Below are 20,474 nucleotides of genomic sequence, written 5' to 3'. Positions count from 1 at the left end.
CAAAGTCTGAGGTAAGTTTCATCTTCTACAGACATCAGTCTATGAAACACAAAGTTTGTTTGCATTATTTTGGCTTGCAACCAAGCGATTTGCCGAGGCACAACCGTGTGCTCTGGAGTGGTATCGAACCGAAGCGTTTTCGAGTGGTACGCAGACGTGCTTACCACTTGTCGACATAACTGAAAAATAAAATCTATGTTTCTACCTTCTTCCTAAACATATAGACATTTAATCACCTTTTGATTTGAGTGAGGAAGAGTTTTTCGGAGCACTTGATAACTGATGATGCGTCCATTGGCCCGCTTCGGTTTCACCCACGACACCATTATGGAAGTCGTGTTTGAGAGGCTGACTATCGGGGAAGGCTGCGATTCAGGTGCGGTCTCGGCTGTTCTGAAGACATTTGGCGGGGACCGGGTGCACAGGTTCCTGCCGGTACATGCTTCGAGTATGACCCGGTACTCAGCGTAGGGCGATAAGCGACGGAACTGAAATCGACGGGAAAGTCCCGTGTAGATCGGGGTCTCCTCAAAACCAACCTCGTACAAGTTGTATGTTTCAACCTGCCCCAAATCAAAACATCAAATTCAAAGTTCTGACATGTTCGATTGAAGAACATTTCTTTGTGTTATTAATCTCGTTCGCGCCTTTTTCACGATGGATTTGTCGTCATGATAAGGGAAGATTGAACGCAATAATCTGACCACCCGACATACACAACTTGGAATTGTTCACTTCACAAACGTAGATGCAAACGACCTGTTTCAGCTTAATGCTGCGGGTTTTGCTGTGGTAGTAGCGGTTTGTCACTAGCTTTCGGAACAGAGTTCCCTCGTCATGATTAAAGAACCCGCAGCATCAGGCTAAAAGAAATCGTTTGTAGGCTATTTGTGAAATCAACAACGATCATACTGCTAACAGCGAAACTCGTTTTATTATACAGTATAACTTAGAGTATAAAAACACATTACAAACGAAGCAATTAGGAAAAGAATTGGAGTGCAAGATAGATGGGCAAACGACTTAGCTAAACAAAAGATGAAATTCGCGAGACGTATTTTCAGAGGATCAGCAGGACAGCTACATCAATTGCTTATTGAAGGTATGGTGGAAGGAAAGAAGTGCAGGAGAAGGAGACGAACATGGGGAGATGACGTAATACAGTGGGCTGATTTGTCAAGCAATGGAGAAACAAAAAGAGTAGCGGAAGAACGTGACTTGTGGAAGAAAATCACAGCCAACCTTCGGATCGGAGACGGCACGTGATGATGATGATAACTTAGAATACTTTCACTTGCTAATGACTTTTTTTCAGCAAGTGAAAAGTTAAGCAGTGACAAAGTATATAATTTTACCTTTCCGTTAGGTACCGCCGGTTTGTCCCAAGTAAACAGCAGCGATGTTCCATCTGCTATTTTTATGGCTGTGAGGTTTGATATTTCACTGGGCGGGGCTGAAAGTGTGGTGACTTGCGCCCATTCGCTATTTCCTTCCAAAAGAACTTGATTGACAGCCACAACTCTCACTCTATAGGTGGTGAATGGTCGGAGGCCACTGAAGGTTGCTGAATTGATTTTTGATGGGGCGGTAATGGCTGTCATTATTGGAGGAAACGACGTTGGGTTCATGGTCTGTTCCTGATATTCCAATCTGTGAAAATGCAACAAAATAGTGTAATTTTTAGAAGCAAAATGTTTTGAACGCCTGGTTAATCTAATCAACAAATGAAACGCTTAAAATGTTGATGCTAAATCCATGTTAACATGAGTTTAGTAGGGTATGCCTGTTAGGGTGTTTCATTTATTCACCATCTTTGAAATTTAAAATGCCTGAGGTCACATCTGGTGGTATTTGGGGTAAAAAGTTTACATCCCAACAATTTTTCAATTATGACGTCATATTGAGGTGGTCCACGAAGTTTGAAATTTTTGGGCCTCAAATCTATCTACATTTTAGGATCTTTATTTTTGGATTAGTGTAATTCGTGCCACTGTACAATCGGTTGCCGAAAAATATCTGTTGATTGGATTGTCTCAATGGCTAGCGTGAGACTACACCGATATAGTGAACAAACCGCAAGTGCTCGCTGATTTTGCGTATGGTGGGTACTCTAACTCACTAAGCCCAACGCTGACTGCCCCAAAGATCGCTCCTTTTTACATAAAATAATGTAAATTTGGAATAATTTTGTATATAAATCTTCATCAAACAAATCTCTGTGGTATTCTCAGGCAATCAAGAAATCAATCTGTTTTAAACGAGCACAGAAAAGTAGCCGATCTCCATTTACTGGGTCAGATCACGCGCCATATGTTGTGGCAACCTCGGATGTCCAGTCTTCAACAGAAATCGTGCAACCCGCACTGGGGCAGGGGTGTAGCCACGGGAGGGATTTGGGGAACAATCGTCAGGACAAATGTGTAGGTATGAAGGTTGATTCAAGAGAATTTTATGAAATGACTTCGAGCTCATCGAAAAAAAGTAGAAGCGAACTGACAAGGCACTTTAATGAAGTACAAAAAGGTGGGCACCAAATTTGGTTTCCTTTCTTTTTCCGTTTACAATCTACATCTTTAACCACCTGGCGTATACAAAAATTAAATATAAAACAGCGACATACCTATAACTTGTAATTATTCCGTTTCGCGTCCTTGGAGGAAGCCATGTGGCGGATACCGCGAAAGCTGACACCGCGTTCAGAACGGGCTTGTCCATTCCCGTCGGTACGTCCTGTTGCGTTGTGACGTCAGACCAATCGCTTTGCGTCTCGCCGACGTCATTAGAAACGCGAATCTGGTACTGATACCGCGTGAATGGGCGCAGTTCTTGATCAAGATCGCTGTAAGTTCGCGCTTCCGCGTCTGTGGTGAAGTATATCAGCTTTTCAAAGGATTCGCCTTCGCTAGCGCCACCGGCCAGTCTGCGGTAGACTCGATAGCCAGTGATGACGCCATTAATATCCGTTGGAGAGAGCCACGATACTTCTACTGATCGAGGACTAGCGGCGACAACTTTAGGTTTTTCCTGTCCATTAGGAGGCGCAGATAGGGTCTTCACGGAGTATGTGGAACTGACGACGCAATCAATCAAAGAGCTGTGGCGCGATGCGTTCAAGGAAGTTGAGTTGGATTCTGCCAGGCAAGTCCGTATTCTTATTTTGTACAAGTTGTGAGGCTTCAACCCCTCAATGACTTGACTTAGGTTAGAGCCCGCTGGAACCAACTCGATAAGACCTCGGAACTCTTCTGTTGTGTATTTGTGTTGAGGTTCTGCAAAGTGCAAAATAATAATATTATTATCAGTACTGAAATCATTCACCAAACATGTTTCCTGCAGAAGTTGGCACCCGAAGTGGGCTTTATTCTTAATAAAGCATATTCTAAATGCTCTTTATTCTTAAAATAATGGGTATAGATGACTTCATAGTTATTACGTAATGGAAGGAATAACCATAATAAAAATACTGAATGTACTTTAAAGTTTCCGTAATTGGCAAATTTCAATCAATTTTCTCAGTTATTGTGGTCTGCGAGGGATTGAAATCGCGTGATAGTCATCCTGGATTTCTTTTGCTATTACATGACAGGAGAGTTTTAATATGAGCTATGTCTATGCGGTATCATGTTCTATGTCTCAACCAACTTATGCTTCATAAACTCTAGAGAATATTGAAAGTCTGATTAATGATTGCGTGACATACCTTCATCAAGTGATCTCTTTCTCCGTCCTGGGACAGTTATTGACGTGTCGCCATCTTGTGGTGAATCATTTGTGATTTGTTGAACCACTACCTGGTAGTAATATCCCTCCGAGTCTTCATTCCCGTCTTTGAACGACCAGTCGACTTGCAGTGACGTAGGACTGACAGCACGTGCTGCCGGCGTGGGAACCCGATCAGGAACTGAACCCGGAAGTTGAGCTTGTATGGCGTCACTGATTCCGTAACCTACGGAGTTTATCGCCACTAGCTGGTACTGAAGAGTAGCTCCAGGCCGACCGATGACGTCAACGTGTGTGAACACGTCACCTTTGCCGGAATAAACCAGTTCCCATGGCAACTATGACAATAAAAAGTAAAAAAGAATAGTTTAGCTTTGTTTTAGTTTAGTGGCCACCAAGAAGTATCTGATGTTTTAGGCGCATCGTAAGTCGCACAGTCAGTGACGTACACGAAAAGGGGCATTGGGCCACGATCTCTCATCCTCCAGTTTGTTTTGAAATATTTCAGCAATTAAACAAACTACAACACATTAAAAGGTCGCTTTTCGTCAAAAAATGTCAAATTGGGCCGAATACCCTCCTCCTCCGTTACAAACTTCTGCGTACGCCACTGAACACAGTTATAGAAAGGAATATACGCAAGAGAGACAACTGGAAGTAAAAGATATGTGAGACAAGTTGCGGGGGAGATTGAAGGTGTCATAGAACCCTGCAAGTTGATACCACGGAAACTAAAAGGTGAAGCAAAGGCGAGGAGAGGACAATGATTCCAATAAGTATTCAGTGTTGCATCGACTAAGCGTGTCTGATGATGATGATGATAATTATTATGATGATGCTACTGCTTCTGTTGATGATGACGATGATGCTGATGATGATATCGCAACATGTGCTTTCAGAATTCAAAATTAAATTCTTTTATTTTCAAATAGATATTCCAATATTTTATAACAGATCTGTGAAAAGCATTTCAGACCATTGACACAACTAACCCTGTTTATGACGTCATCTGAAGGTGATCGAGTGAAGATGTCTCCGATAACTTTCCTAAACAACCTGAAACAAACATCAGCGATGGTTGGCATAGCAATTAAACATTAAAAACACAACCAATTGTTTTACTTTTAGTTCCAAATAAATAAACCTTATTGCAAATGAACAATATATCGGTGGATTGAAATAAATCGAGAGCTACATCAAAAAATATTAAACAAGAAATAAACAACAGCAGAAAAAACGACGCCAAGGGACAAAAGCTGACAATGGGAATTAATTGGGATTGAGAAACATATGAAACACACCGATAATATCCAGATATTTGTTTAAACATAACATTTGAAAATCACAAAACAAATTGCCCTCACCTGTATTCCCGAATGATTCCGTTCGGTTTTTCTGGTTCTGTCCAAAACAGTTCAACCGATGTTGACGTCAAAGGCAGTGATGCGGAACGATACCATACACCTTCAGGGCTCGCCTCTTTAGTTGTAATTGTGACCTGGGGGATTGTTTCAAAGTTAGTTCACAATCTACATGAGCTACTGCTTCCGGTGAACCTTGGTGCGATCCCAGGTCGGGACATACCAGACCAACTTAACAAATTCTTTGAGTCAGTAGACATGGGTTCGGCAACCGACAAGATCATGCTAAAGACCTTAACAAAATAGCATTGCATTCTACTTTGTTTAGCTTTCACTAATATAGAAAGAAAATTTACTCAATTGCGTCTTTATGAAAAGCTCTGAAACTGTCAGATTAACTTATGTTCTTGTGTGAAATAAGGGAGATAAATTAAAGTGATGACGCAAATACATCGTAAAAAACAATGAGAATTCGAAAGACACGCAAAATCACTAAAACTATAGCTGTTGTATTGCAACAGAAAGTAAAACACGAAAGTATTTGAAGAGTCCAGGTGCAGAACGATAAAACTCCATTTTATGATATCTAAATTTTACCGTCTCCCGTTGTGTTGACATCGAAAGTTTTATGTAGCAGCCTTTTTTTGCGACAAAACGATCAATATTTCTCAAAATAAGGCTTTAAAAATAAGAGGGTTCAGCCACAAAACGATCAATCTCAAACTTAATTTTCAGTTTACTCGAAAAGTTGGTTTTGGTAGTTTGATTATTTGCACCTGGACTCTTCATTTATAATCCACTTCCTTAAAATACATTTTTGAATAATTGCACAATAAGAATACATAAACTTCCAACTTTTCATCAAGACTTTGTGGAAGAATAAGTTATTTGGTGTTTACTATAAGGGTGAGAGATTCGTCATGTCCAACATAGCACAAGTCACAAACGTTGGTGATCATTTAGGCCTACAACTGAGTCGCCACTCACCTCGTCACTGCTCGTACAGCCCACTGACGTGCATGCCGTCACAGTGTAAGTGTGTGACGTGTAAGGATCTAATTGGTTGTGCTGGTATTGGAGTTCTCCAGGTCGAGTCGAAGGAAATGGAAGAGTGTGAATTGTCCCGATGTTAGTCTCATTGACAAGATATCTGGAAAAGTTACAAAGAGTTCAAGTGATCTGACTTCTCGATGGGAAATTGTTTTGTCCGGTTCAAGCGTCCGTCTCGTTAGCTCAGTGGTTACGTGCCCGACTCACGATCAAGTGGCGCTGGTTCGACTCTCGGGGTGTGCGCTTTAAAACTGCTCTCCATTCAGCAGCACCTAGTGAATGGAATAGCTCACAGACAACAACATTTCAATAACTATCCGAAACTCCATTCTTTCAATCTCAGTGACCGGGCCTGCTTTAGTGGTTCAAAGCCTCTACAGGTATTCGAAACTATCAGGAATAGGCTTTCAAAAAAGCTTTCCCAGTCCGCGGATAAAGATTTCCAAAGTCAAATAACATCCATCCTTACAAAACAAAGGAAAACTTGGTCATGTTCAAATGATTACTAGTCAACATCGTTTCTTTTGTGACGTAACAGCAGTAATTTTTTTTTCTGACCAACACAAAAAAAGCAATGTATGCCAAACATAGTAGAGGTCTAAAAAAAGGTAGAAGCGACAAAACACGAACGTTATGAACCGATAAGAAAATTTAACACGAAAATTTAACTAAAAAAATTAACATATTTTCCAAGAATACAAGTATGGAAAACCTTTGCAATATTCTTGCAGTTGTAAGTATGGAGCATTCTAGACAAAACAATCCGTCATTTTTACACTAGCCTACATTGATTTAACGTCTGCAGACGTGCTAATAATACAACAGAACTTTATCAGTTTGTCAATAAGACATCGGAAAAGATAAATAATGCAAATTACAGAAAATATTCCGAAGCAGAAAGAATGCAAAATCGATGCTACATTTTTGGTTACCCTCTAGCTGTAACAAAATATAAACTACCTTTCTATGACTCCATTCGATCTAGAAGGGGGATTCCATTCTATAAGAATGCTTCTGGCGTCGATAGCTTGCAGTCTGGGGGGAGCAACAAACTCTGGAATTCCTTGAACACTGGTAGCTCGTACTGGGCTGCTACTGGTGCATCCCTGCCTAGTGCAAGCCTGAGGAACATAAAATGCAGAGTTGCCAAAGGAGGTAAAGGTGAGTCCCCTATAACTTATTTGAATCCAAGCATCGGAGGATGAAAAAGATAAGATTCTCTTTATACTTGGCCTTCGGCACTAATGCGAGTAAGGTGGCCACTGGCCAGATCCTTTCTCTCGGTCATCTTTATTTTAACAATTACGTCCAACCAAATTACTACATCCTGAGAGGTGGTTATCAACAACCAGCATAAGCCTGGAGTCGAACTAGGACCGCACGATTAGAAAGAGAGCGCCTTATCTTCTACGGCATCCCACTGCGTTGGCGCCGAAGCAAAAAAACACGAAGAGGTTTGTTTTAGAGTTTGCACATACTGATTACTAGCGGTGACGAAATAATTAACATGCTGGCTGCTAGAACATGGACTTGTGGGCAAAGTGAAACTGGAGACTATATATCCACATCATTTTTCTCCTGCTCGGATGGTACATCCACGTGATTAAGTTTAAGTGAATGAATGTTGCGTCATAAATGGGTACACACTGTCACTGACATGATGGCAGCCAGTTGAAATATAGAGCCTCACCTTTAGAACGTAAACGTACTCGCGATAGGAAAGCACTTCCTTACTGTCCGTGTGACGTAATGCCAATCCACTCCAAAGTTCCAGCCCGTCACGCATGAGCACGTACCGAACAATGAGCCCTTAAAAAAATAAAATAAAACCAATAGTAGAAAGTATGGTCCAACAGAAACTTCATAATAGCAACACTGGCTACTACAAAATAGCCTCTAATAGAGATGAGAACCAAACTGTCCAAATCCGCAACGTTTTAATCCACACAATAGAATGCGTTATATTGAAGTACCCAGTACCGAGTTTTAAGGAGGACTTCACATAAATTACAAATGCAGTCACGACCTCAAGAAGTGGCTAAATTAACATCTTTTGAGTTGATACTCAGACATGTAGAGTTGTAGATGCAGTGGCGTCACAAGAAACACAGTCGCCTTCTTCCTTACAGTGATAACTTCTTTGTAGTGACTGCGTTTGAAGCAATGAATAGGTCAAATTTACAAGGCAAAGCCTAACTGTTGGTCAATTGCAATATATTATGTATGCGACAGGCAATGGTAGCAGTACATTTAAAAACGTTGCCTATTATCAACATTTTTCTGGGCGGGATATCTGAGTGCCGACTAAAATTTGTCTTCAGAAACTCCGTTGAAAAATATTAGTTCAAAATCAAGATCATTTTTATCTTGAAATCGACAAAAGCTCAGCGTTTAATAGTTAAAATAATAACTTTACCGTTTGGTTTGCCTGGTTCCTCCCATGTCAGTGTAATTGTGTCTCTATCTTTAGACGTCCAATCAGGAGCGTACACGTCACCTGGACGTGATTGTGGCGTGGTCACTTTTGCTACGTCACTCTCACCAAATCCAATTTTATTTTCAGCAATAACTTTGTATTCGTATTTCTTGTAATAATCCAACTCAGGATCTAGTGCAATGAATGGAGTAATTTAATACACTACAGTAGCTCTCTTCCTGACTTCTCGATGGGATCACTGTGGAATAGGTTTACTTTAATCAAAAAATATAATAAGAACCTCATTTTTTCATCTCCCGATGGTTGGATTCAAGTAAGGGACTCACTTTTACCTTTAATCAAAAAATAAAGAGCCCAAAAGTTAGATACTAAACTCATCTTTAGCAGCCTTCCAAAACTAAACCGTCTTCATCTCCAGTGCTACTGGATGAAAAAAAAAATGTTTACAATTTCAATAAAACAGACATTTTTCAATTTAATAGCATTAAAGATGAAAACAGTTTAGTTTTCGAAACGTTTGCTGAACATGTTTATTATCTACATTTTGGGCTCTTTATTTTTTGATTTGGTTTACTCATATAGATCAATAAATTGTCTTATTATAAATTGTCTTTAATAATGGTACTGAATCTAATTTCTGCTTGGCACTGAGTAATGGAGTGGATTCGGGTAATAATGTACTCAGTTGCGCCTCTATACGGCTGCATTGACACTGTCTGCTTTGTAAAGCGCTGAGGAGCAACGCATTCTGCGATGGATACAGCGCTATATAAAAACTAACATTATTATTATTATTATTATGCTTGCTGTATCTTCAAGCTGAAACAGGGTCTACCAGATTAAACGTTGAAACACCTCGTTCCGAACCACTTGGTAGGCTACACCATATGCAAGTACAGTAGTGCAGCTTGTTTATTTAAAGTGATTGTAAAGATTAGTCTCTGGTGAGATCCAGTCTGCACATAAATTTTCTCAATGGCCTGTCATGTCAGACTTGCTTTGGGAGACCAGATACGAGAGTTGCCAAAATGGCGACTGTATTATGTTTACGGAGTTCAAAAATCTCCATTAATTGCTTTCTCAATTGCAACGTACAGCACAGTTGATCATTACTTTAGATATGAAGCCTCAGCATCTAAAAACTTTTCTTCCCATTCACGTTTAAGCTCACCAAAATATGAAAATACATCAGGAGGCCCAGAATAGATTGTGATAAATGGGGTGGGGCAGATATTGCCCTCCAATGCTCCGGTTGTGACGTCATCAATGGGCGATCGGAAGCAATCAAATATTTCGCGATTCACGTCACATCTGAGAAAGCATAGTTTTTTGATAAGCTAAAAATGCAAATACTTAAATATCACAACCATTGTGGCTTACATTGTAAAGTCAAACTAGCAGTTTGTTAATACATGGCATGCTGTGGTTGGGAAAACTAATTACCTTACTTTGCATAATGTAATTTTAATAGTTGTTAATGTTAACTAGTTATCTGCAATTGATTGAGTTTCGCATTTAGCAGCATGATCGTTGCTTACTTCACAGTGTAGATTCTAACGATCGGTTTTAGCCTGATGCTGCGAGTTTGTTGTGGCAATATGCCACATCGAACTCGCAGCTTCAGGCTAAGTTATAGTGAAGTTACATCAGGCTAAGTTATAAGTGAAGTAGTTATAAGGACCCATGAATGTCTTCAACATCTGCCACAACAAATAAGAAACGGAAAAAGTTTAATTTAATAAGCCTGGTGGTTTTAAAATGCATTAGCGAAAGCAAAAATTTTAAACTCTTTAAAGTCTTCTACGTTGACCCCACATGACAAGTCTGTATTCCTTTCTAGATTTGCCATGTAGAAACTCAATTGCATCCAAGAGACAAATGTAACGACTCTTCGATGTTTTCATGAGCAATGAAATACCCTTGAGGAAATCAATCACCCCCTCTAAACAAATCAAGATACCTATTTGGCACTGCCACCCTTTCACTGACTAAGTCATTCTCCCTTGCCCCGTTCTTACCTATCACACGATGCGAACATCGCCCTTCCCAAGGGGCAAAGTGTTCCTTCCCCACATGTCATAGGCAAGCTCGTGTCTGCCAATGACGTGGTAGCCACGTCAGCGCACACGTCATTGCTCGGATTGTAACCAATCCCGTTGCAGCACGTCATGTCTGACGCAATGAGCTCGCTGGAGCAACACTTCACGGAGGAGGCGGTTGCCATGTCAACGCGATGAGCCTGAAAAACAAAAGAAAATATTTGTTGACTATGAAAACCATCAAAGAGTGTATAGGTCCATAGGGAGACGAATTTGAACAATCCATTTTCCTTGCACCTGGTCTGTTTGACTTGAAGAAGTCGCCTTGATAGATGGATAGCTACTATTGTAGCCTAAAGCTCTGTACGAAAACTCGTAGTGTTCAAGAAGCTGATTTTACTCAGTCCCATCTTTGTAGAGATGCCTCAATATGGTGAAGAGATGAACCCAGGCTGAAGCTAAGTTCAATTTTAGCAACTCTTGAATCTAATGGACACACTTAAAAGTCCCCAATCCTGTTCAGCGAAAGAGGGTAGTGTCTGACGCAGGCATCCTGTAAGGTGGGTCTTGATAAACAAAGCACCCGGTAGACCGTTGCAACCGATTTCATTGTAATTCCACGTTTTGACCTTGGACCGCAGTAGACATGTAACTGCTGGCCAAGAGTACGTGCGTCCTCTAGCGTAGCCACGGCCACCCTAAACAACATACTTGAACCTGGACCAAACAAAACCCGATGACGTAGTCATTAGCGGGGGCATGCTTGGTACAGTTGGAAGCCTCAATCGAGGTCTCACACATTGAAGGCGGACCTATGATGATCGTCTCCGAATGAATTGCGGTAACATTGGGTTCCGGTAGCGAAATCTGTGTCTGGGCAGGCTTATTAGGATTTCTGCAACCCACCCCATTTAGGGGAGCCCTTAGAAAAGTGGGGTGAATATTGGACACGGCAATCCTCATCAACAACGACGATTATGAAGCAAATCGACTCTTGTCAAAACAACTAAAAGTTTTCGCAGCCTGCCAAGATATTGTGACATCACAAGAGCGGGCAGCGAACAATCGCGGCATCGCGCAACAGCAGCTACGAAGCTCTCCATGCATTGGGATTCCACTTCAGGATCTTTATTGCTTCATATTTTACAGCGTAAAAGTGCATTTTTAATTATTATTAGAGAATAATGACTATAAGATAATGATAAACTGATGATGACTAATGGTGAACTGAAGCTATCAGAGTGACGTCATTCTAGGTTAGATGATGTCATTATTCGTTGACGTCACTCAGATTCTGAAAACAACCAGGAATTTTGTGGTTTTTAATTTCAACTATTCTTGTTTTACAAGATTGTCTCCTGGGTTGTCTTGAACGCTGGTTGGTAGACGGAATTTCCACATATCCGTTGGGGATTTCAAGAGCCAGGGTTTAGGTTTTCCTGTAACCAATGATGTCACTAGACATTTAACGTAAATAGAAGAAACAACAAAGTCTTTAGAAGAAGGCAAAAGCACAACGTGAGCTATGGGCACCCACTATACGTAGCCTGCCTTCGAAGTCACGTTCCTACCACAACCAGTATTAACTTTTCATGAAGTACCTTAGTTTGTTGGTGTCCGGAGCAACAAACAGTGTTGTTCCGCGGTAAGTATTGCATTTCACAGCACATGTAAGATTCATCCGCGTCAAAAGAAGTTCCTTCAACAAAGTTTCCACAACATATTTTTTCATTTGTAATCATCTGAAATAAATTAAATCATTGATAAAGCTTCTACAAATTATAACAGCTGGCTTTATGGTGATTTATAACGGTATTATGTGAGTGATACCTTTATTACCTCCTGCCGTCTAATTCATGGCTTATCTGCTTGTATGTTATTGCATATTGTCAAAAAGGACGTAAAAATAAATCTGATTTGTGAAGTGTTGTAATTGTAATACATGTCAAGTGGACTGAAGTATTTTGTATTTAGTAAAAATAAGACTTTTTTGTCAACTTTATACCTTTTTCCCGCAACATTGCTTCTCATATCCATCATGCAGCGACCCCCCGCAACAAAGCTGCAGCCCCTTGTCAAAAAAGGGTACTCCACCGCAGCATGAATCTCCTGCCCCCACGGCCACCCTGTCCTCGACGGGGTCTTTGCAGCATGTTTCTCGTGCGTTCACCTAACAAAACATCTCGAGTTAAAAATTCTCCAATGGAAATCTTTCGAGGTAATGATTTCGTTTGTTTCGAAACGCTTTTGATATACGAACTTCTGCTTCGAAACTTCTGCAAACGTTTGGCATCCGATGAGAAACCTGTAAGTTATTTAAGAAAAATCTTTTATGAAGACGGTTTACGAATAAAAAGAATTCTGTTGTTTTTAGTTTTGCATGATAGGCTACAAACTGAACTCACTTTGGAAACACTGGGCGAGGTAGTTCAAAATCGCCAATCTTGAAACAAATAACCCATGCTGATGCACAATCTGTAGCAAGCGGAGATAGCGACTGAATATAACTTAATATAAACTTAATTCGAAGATCTCTGCCAATGACTCCGCGCTTGTGGCCGACAAGGAAGACCGCATTGTCGATGATGGCCAACAAACACACACACGCACGCACGCACGCACGCACACAAACACGCACACACACCACAGCACATTACTAACACAAACCTGTTCAAAATCATTCTACTGCGTCGCATTTGAAACATAAACATGTTTCCTTTATTGATGACGTACGTAAAATAAATTAAACACAAAACCACCGCATCATTTTCTTACTTGCAAGAGCTTCCCGAAGCAGCATTGGTGATTTTCCTGGAAGGTGTGAAATCTTCCTCCGCAACATACATCGCTCGGGCGCCCTCTAACGGGCACATAACTAGTGTCACAGCACTCTTTGTCGGCCTCTACTGGATACAATGAACCACCACAACAAACCTAGGAATGGAAAGAGTTGCATGGTCAGAATATTGGAAACAAATCACTGCAAGTAACAGGCCAAGTTTTTAACGCTCTCGATTTGCGAGAGGCGGAAATATATGAAAAACCCTCCTCAGGAAAGTCACAGCAAGAAATAAATTTCCAAGTACGGAATAAACAGAAAAGTATTGTTAAATAATAAAACTATTTAATACTAATGAAAGCAGATCATCCATGTTGATGCGCAGTCTGCTTCAAGAGGAGATGGCGACTGAATATATTATATAGTATCCTCTTTAGTGAGGTAGATAACCCTGAAAATACTTCATTTGGTGACACAAGCATGAAAATTGGCACATATGTACCTTAGACCATGTAGATTTCAAAAGTTTAATTAACCAAACGAAAATTCAAAATGGCGGCCCGTGACGTCAAAATTCAAAATGGCCGCCATGCAGGTAGTGGACTGACGTAGGAAAGTTGCTTTATGAAAGCAATGTAGATGTGTCTCATTTCTTACTACCTTGAAAATGTTATTTTTAAGACAGTATGAATGATTTAAGATGGTATTCAACAAAAACAAGTGTGTAACGTACTATGGACAGAGAAAGGGTTTCACAAATTTGACAGTAAGGTATGCAGAATAGTCTAAACTTTGATACTTCCACCCAAACAGACTTAAAGTACTTTCTTAAAAAGACAATTCATGTACAGTCAACATTTCTGTTATCAGTTATTACTACTGTACGTGTACGTTATTGAGTACGTAAATCATGTTCATGACAATGATTCACATGTAAATAATATCTATTCGTGGTCACAAGGACAGGAACATAGTGAAGTGCATGGTAAATTTGCATTTTTACATTTACAGCTTTTGCATTCTTTTTTACAATTGCATCGTCTTAGTTCTTTACGTGCTTCGGCTACGGGGTCGTTTTCTTGTCCACATAATGTCCCATGTTCCCCCATCTCCAGATTTCCACCCCCAGTTACTTGGAGATGGCAATTCTGGACTCCTTTCAAGAGCTCGTCCCCAAATGTGTCCGGCCAGATATGCTGCCCGAAGTGCAGGCAATTTCAGCGCATCTTCTGTTGGTGGAATATTATTATATTGTTTATTTTTAAGTGTAAACAAAGTCATTCTTGCAGTGTCTACCTTATCATCAGTGCTACTTTTATCATAAAAATATACCGTGAATTTTTGAAGGATCGCAAAATCTTCTGCATTTATTTCCTCTGGACACTGACTGAGCTTCTGAAATGTTGGCGTCACATCTGGATACACTGACCATGTTGCAAAGAACGACTTCTTCCCTTTCCTTTCATGCCTGAACAAGAGTCACAGCCACTAAAGGCATGAAAGAACAACAGCCCTTTGCATTTCTGTGGACCCAGGACAGAAAATATCTGATGAATAGGAATCCATCTTCTTTTGTTTCCTCTCCCGAAAGATATCCAGAGTTTGTGAAGTCCATCCTTGCTCAAGTTTTCAAACAAGCCAATTCCAATAACGACCACATCAATGTCATTAGCCAGGATGGCTGCTTTTTGTATAGTTTCATACTTGAGACCATGATGAAGATGAACAAACATTTTGGTATCGGCTTCTTCTTGGTTTGAGCTCAAATTGACTAAAGCGGGATTGTCATTATTAGTAACAGCTTTTTCATTCTTGGAAGCGTAAACGATATCATCCGGTGGCATGAATTCTTGGATGAAATCAGCTAAGAATGGATAAAGTTCTTTTTTATTGTCTGTATTTTGCAAAAAGTTTGGCCAGTTCTTTGGGACTCTCCCATCTCGAGTAACTCTCCGCCTGCTACCATTACCCCTCTTTATACGAACGTGAGATTTGATGCTTCCGTCCTTGTAAGTGTCTAACACAACATCTGTTCGTTTGTGCTTTCTGGCATATGGCTTAGTTTTCTCCACGAAGTCCTTCTGGGCTTATTCACCAAACGTATGATGTTTTGGTGTAGTAGAGTGTACTAAACATGCTCCATCTATCACCATCATGTCTACATCGTCCAGTAAAGCAGGTTGTGCAGGTACCACATTCTCTAGGCAACCCATTAAATCTGCTTTCTATGTTTGGTAAAGATCACCTCCTGAACTTAAAGCTGCTGAGAATCGTTGGTTTTCATGGCTAAAAAATCCAGGCAGATCAACTTGTCGGATCTGGCATGAAATAAAGAGCTTTGAAAAAATGCTGCAGTCACCCTTCAATGTGCTGTGATTCCCTTTTCGTGTTGTCTTTTTTGAGTTAAACAATGTGAATTTGTTCCGACCAATTGGTGAGTAGAATTTGTCTAATTCTGATGTGAAGTTTTCCAACTGATTTTTACCTTTTGTATCATAGTCTTTTAGCATATCTGTTACCTTTTGCTCCATGACATTTTTTGTATTAAGAGTAAGCAGATCTGAAGTTGACTCCTCAAGATAGGGATTGCCCATCTCTTCAATGGTTCGGGTGAGAGAAATGACGTCTTTGAGAAATGCTTTCTGTGCTGATGGTGTTGCTTCATGATGATTTAGGGATACTTTCTCTCGACTTTTAGAAACACATTCATATTCCTGTATAATTCTACAGACTTCAGGGCCTGCTACCGTTCATCGTAGCAAGGCTGATTCGTGTTCTGTGATTCCAGTTATCCCTCCATCTCCTTTCATAATAGTATTATTCTGTTCATGGGCTTGGTCAATAGCAATCGCAGAATATTCTCTGTTGGTCTTCTGAATCACAAACTTCCTTTTCATGAACTGCTCATCAACATCAGGAAATTTATCTTTCAATGACAACATGTCAAGTAGGTGTATGGTCAGCCACCTTGAGTAGTGAGTTCTGTCACCACTAAAGAATTTTGGAAGGAGTATTGCCAGAGCCTCCTTGTATCCCGGAAAATTTCTTTCCTGGAGAGTGCCCACAAAACCCAGCAATGAGAGTTCCAGATTGAATGCAGTGTACCAGTAGTTGAACATTGGAAAATCATCCGCTTTCGTGGCGCACCATTCTTTGAATTCCACCTCATTGTAAATCCAGCCTGGTGTCTCCACTTCTTCGCAGAACGCATCAATGCATACAAACTACACGCTGTGACCAAGTTGATGACCAAGTTGCCGTATTCATCAGGCCAATACCATTGCACTTGTTTAGATAGTGCAAAAAGAGGTTGGTCAGCTGTAATGACTGCTGTTTGAGACGGATTAAGATACAACATAGTTTGCTGTACTTGATCCATAACATGCTTTATTGTAGACACACTGTCTGCTTTATCTCTCAAAAGTGGTAAAATGCACAAAAAGCTGACGTCGAATTTGTGATTTTGTATCTGTGAGCCATTGAATGCGGACCACGTTGCTTGCACCTTGTCATCATATTCTTCAGTGAGAAGTACGTGGTCTAGCCAGTTGAACTGTCTGTCAATCAGGAATAAAGATGGGCTAGGTATTTTCTGTATGTCATACGCAGGTGGAAGTGGTTGTTTAGCGAAAAATGCAGGTTTGACAACCGTGTACGAGTCAGGCAAATCTGGTATCTTCTTTACACCTCGGATAACTTCTAGTCCATCACAAGAGGACATCTTGTGATGTCGAAAACGTTCGATACTTAATTTGTTGCGTAGTTTTATGTTTACGTAAATGTAATAAACTTGAAGATGTTAAACTTGATCACGTTGCTCGGCTTCGTATGCCTATGGTTCAACAAGACAAACTCTCTAACGAAGCTCTAACTTCTAGTTTGTTCTGTGGTATTCTACCAATCTGGCTTTGAAAATGGCTTTGAAAACCAACTGACTTTGAAATCTGGCTTTGAAAACCAACAATCAGATTTACTACAAATACCACCTCTGTTTGCTCGAAAAATTTACTCTGGTGACTTTCGAGTTGGACCCCTACTTCTGTCTCTTTTTAAATACACTGAATTTGAGGGTGAACAGTAACGAGGGATTTTGCTGAGGCTATCATTTTTTAAGTAACATATGACCACCCTTTTTTCGCTAAAAACACTAAAAAACGTTTTTTTCCCCGTTTTTGTGAAGACTTTTAATGAGAGGTATAATCTGAAATCATAAACACTGGCTAAAAATGTCACAAAAAACATTTTTAAGATAGTAAGAGATGAAAAACACCTCAATTGCTCTGATGAAACAACTTTCCTACGTCAGTCCAGGACCGGAATGGCGGCCATTTTGAATTTTGACGTCACGGGCCGCCGCTTTGAATTTTCGTTTGGTTAATTAAACTTTTGAAATCTACATGGTCAAAGGTACATATGTGCCAATTTTCATGCTTGTGTCACCAAATGAAATATTTTACGAGAAATCTAAAGTTATCTGCTTAACTACTTGTGTGTGTTCTAATTTGTTCGTCAAATGCCTGTAGTTTACACCTCATGTGATCTGTTTTCCACGGTATAATTTACTTGTAATCATTCCTGTGTCACTCGTTCAGTTGTGCTTTTCAGTCTGTTGTATCGTTAGTATACAGTGATAGTGCAAAGTCAAATTTACATTACAACTTTCATTTTATGTATATTGCAGATATGTAATTCCTGATGAGGACACACGTACGTGTCGAAAACGTTAGATTTTATTTTTAATTATGTTATATTTGTGTATGTAATACATCATGTTAAACCCGCTGAAGTTACTTTGTTTTATTTCTCTATGAATATATTACCATAAAAAAGTGTTCACTGCCAAGCATAAAGCCAAGCAGAGCGAAGTATATCACAAGCAATATAGTCTCTAAAAACATTTGCAGGCTGTTTCACCCTCAGTTGAAGAGATCATCAGAATTAAGGGTGAAACAGACCGTAAGGGTTTTTAGAAACTAATAACTGCATTTGATGAAAAAATATTGTAATATTTACCATAAAAAAATGTAATAAAAACTATGCTCCGTCAAATATTTCATCATTAATAACCCAAATAGCAAAATTAGTTCCTTTACATTGATTCAACGAATCAATTAAAAATGACAAATTTTGCTGCCTGAGAATAATGTAACAACAAGATTTACTTTAAAATGCAACTTGAAAGACAAATGCTTTTGCACTCACTTGCTCAGTAGGCGCAAAACAGACCGAGCCACAGATTTGGGCGCCTCTTCTGCATTTGACGTATTTGCATGTTTTCACTTCTTTCTCAGGTTTGCTTGAAATTCGACATAATGTAAAATCAAGAAATTAGAAATAATATTATTAAACTAATCATCGTCTATGAACTTGTTTAATGTTGATTTGTGCGCGGTAAAATTGTAGCAGAGACCACCGACGATAACAACGTAAGAGCCTAAATACGAGAATCTTATAACTTTTTTGTATTTACAAAATAGCGTTAAGTTGATTTGGGGTAGCCACAAAATCTGGCTTCAAACTAATCGACTCTTCATTATCGTTTGGATAGTCGGTTTGACCTAATGAAAAGCACACGCAGTCATAACTTAGCAAGACACTTGGTGGCGCATCAACATCATGTAATAAAGCAGCGAACTAGATGCACTTTGTCTGTTGTTTGCTGTTCGTTATATGACACCTGCTCCAGCTATCAAATAGTAACCCACATCACGTTGACAAAAAAGACTTGACAATGAAGATAATTGTACTAATAATGATAATAATATCACTATCATGAACAACAACAGTGATCTTTCCACGTCACTGCATTAGTTTGAACATAAATACTATTGCATTGAATACCTTTCGATGACGTCACCAGACGTGTCATTCCTTGTCCAGAAAGCATAATTTTTGAACAAGTTATTTTAGTGACTACATAACACAACAACACACAAAGTACACACAAAGCAAACTAATAAACCTAAAAGTTTTGAACAATTTTGGTTTTATTTTTTATTTTTAGTAATGTAATTTACCAAAACGTCATTGTAGACAAAAAGAGAGTCCAGCTTTACTAAATGTCAAGGTTAACATAAAAAACGTTTACAGAGCGATTCCTGTCAGCTGACTATTGTGCTGCGCACTAATTACACCGCAGACGGCAAATCAATTATTTTTTACATTGATTCAACGTCTGCAGATATTGGATCAATGTAAACAAATGGTTGATTTGCTGTCTGAGACATTCTATTGAATCATACAAACAAGATCCTTCCACTCACATGTCGCTGCAAGAGAGCATGGCTCTTCGCTGCAGTTGGTAGCTTCTAATGATTCCATTCGGTAGGGTCGGTGTGTGCCACGAAATGCCGACGTTTCTGCCCTCCACCTGAATGATACAGAGGTCAAGGAACAAGCTTTCAACTTTGTGAACCTTGTGAGAGGTGCAAGATATCTTCATCTTAAGGTTGTCCAACAGGCGACTAATTTGAAGCAAGGTTCTTTCATGTGATTAATACATGCTTTAAATAGGAGCTTGCTTGAAACACTTTGATCAATTTTTAAGGTGAAGTTATTGAGGCCTTGTACAGTTTCGATGCCGTTTACAAGAGATCTCAGAAAAATGTTAAAGTGCAATAGAAAGTATGAAGAACACAGTTGTTATGACAATTGTCCATTTAAAGCATGGTCATTATTAAGAGTCTCCACCATCATGAGTCTCTTGGGTGACTTGACAAGGTATTGAACCCATGTCCACCAACCCAAGGGCGTGAAGCCGTCGAGTCGGTTCAATAAATATTCAACATAGTATTTTGCGGCGACAAAAATAACAAATTGATTAAATGAGACCACATCACCTTCAATGTTGGCGCCTTCATTCCTGTGGGATTTGTTTCTTTGGTAGTGGTTTTAGTTTGGTTGCTGACCGAGCAAGCAAAGACTGTGCAAGCTTCAAGCTAAAAGTTGAAGTTTTTGTTACATTTTTTTTCAATTCTCAAAATTTTCATTCTCAGGTCTAGCAGATACTTCTCAGCCCGTGGAAAAACTCGCTTCCGCAATAAAGACAGCTGGAAATTGAATTGTCCCATGGCCATATGTTACAATGT

General features: G+C 39.7%; 1 protein-coding gene across 1 annotated transcript in view; it reads right to left on the bottom strand.

Moving 5' to 3' along the window:
- Positions 1 to 20,474, bottom strand: part of LOC145781757 (usherin-like) — a 78,193-nt gene that overhangs the window by 15,156 nt on the left and 42,563 nt on the right. The window contains exons 44-62 of the mRNA XM_082593428.1: positions 20,226 to 20,324; positions 19,650 to 19,756; positions 19,228 to 19,257; positions 18,589 to 18,682; positions 13,383 to 13,541; positions 12,613 to 12,777; positions 12,209 to 12,349; positions 10,587 to 10,807; positions 9,740 to 9,879; positions 8,548 to 8,739; positions 7,822 to 7,940; positions 7,092 to 7,252; positions 6,069 to 6,231; positions 5,085 to 5,218; positions 4,713 to 4,776; positions 3,701 to 4,058; positions 2,621 to 3,269; positions 1,356 to 1,650; positions 237 to 563 (exon numbers count right to left, since the gene is read on the bottom strand). Of these exons, the coding sequence (XP_082449554.1) occupies positions 237 to 563; positions 1,356 to 1,650; positions 2,621 to 3,269; positions 3,701 to 4,058; positions 4,713 to 4,776; positions 5,085 to 5,218; positions 6,069 to 6,231; positions 7,092 to 7,252; positions 7,822 to 7,940; positions 8,548 to 8,739; positions 9,740 to 9,879; positions 10,587 to 10,807; positions 12,209 to 12,349; positions 12,613 to 12,777; positions 13,383 to 13,541; positions 18,589 to 18,682; positions 19,228 to 19,257; positions 19,650 to 19,756; positions 20,226 to 20,324 (3,618 nt within the window). The remainder of the gene's footprint in view (positions 1 to 236; positions 564 to 1,355; positions 1,651 to 2,620; positions 3,270 to 3,700; positions 4,059 to 4,712; positions 4,777 to 5,084; positions 5,219 to 6,068; positions 6,232 to 7,091; positions 7,253 to 7,821; positions 7,941 to 8,547; positions 8,740 to 9,739; positions 9,880 to 10,586; positions 10,808 to 12,208; positions 12,350 to 12,612; positions 12,778 to 13,382; positions 13,542 to 18,588; positions 18,683 to 19,227; positions 19,258 to 19,649; positions 19,757 to 20,225; positions 20,325 to 20,474) is intronic.

The sequence above is a fragment of the Aplidium turbinatum genome, chromosome 13 (assembly GCF_918807975.1).
Source record: "Aplidium turbinatum chromosome 13, kaAplTurb1.1, whole genome shotgun sequence".
NCBI classification, from domain to species: domain Eukaryota; kingdom Metazoa; phylum Chordata; class Ascidiacea; order Aplousobranchia; family Polyclinidae; genus Aplidium; species Aplidium turbinatum.
The sequence above is the reverse complement of the archived record's forward strand: the minus strand, read 5'-3'. Positions and strand labels throughout refer to the sequence as shown.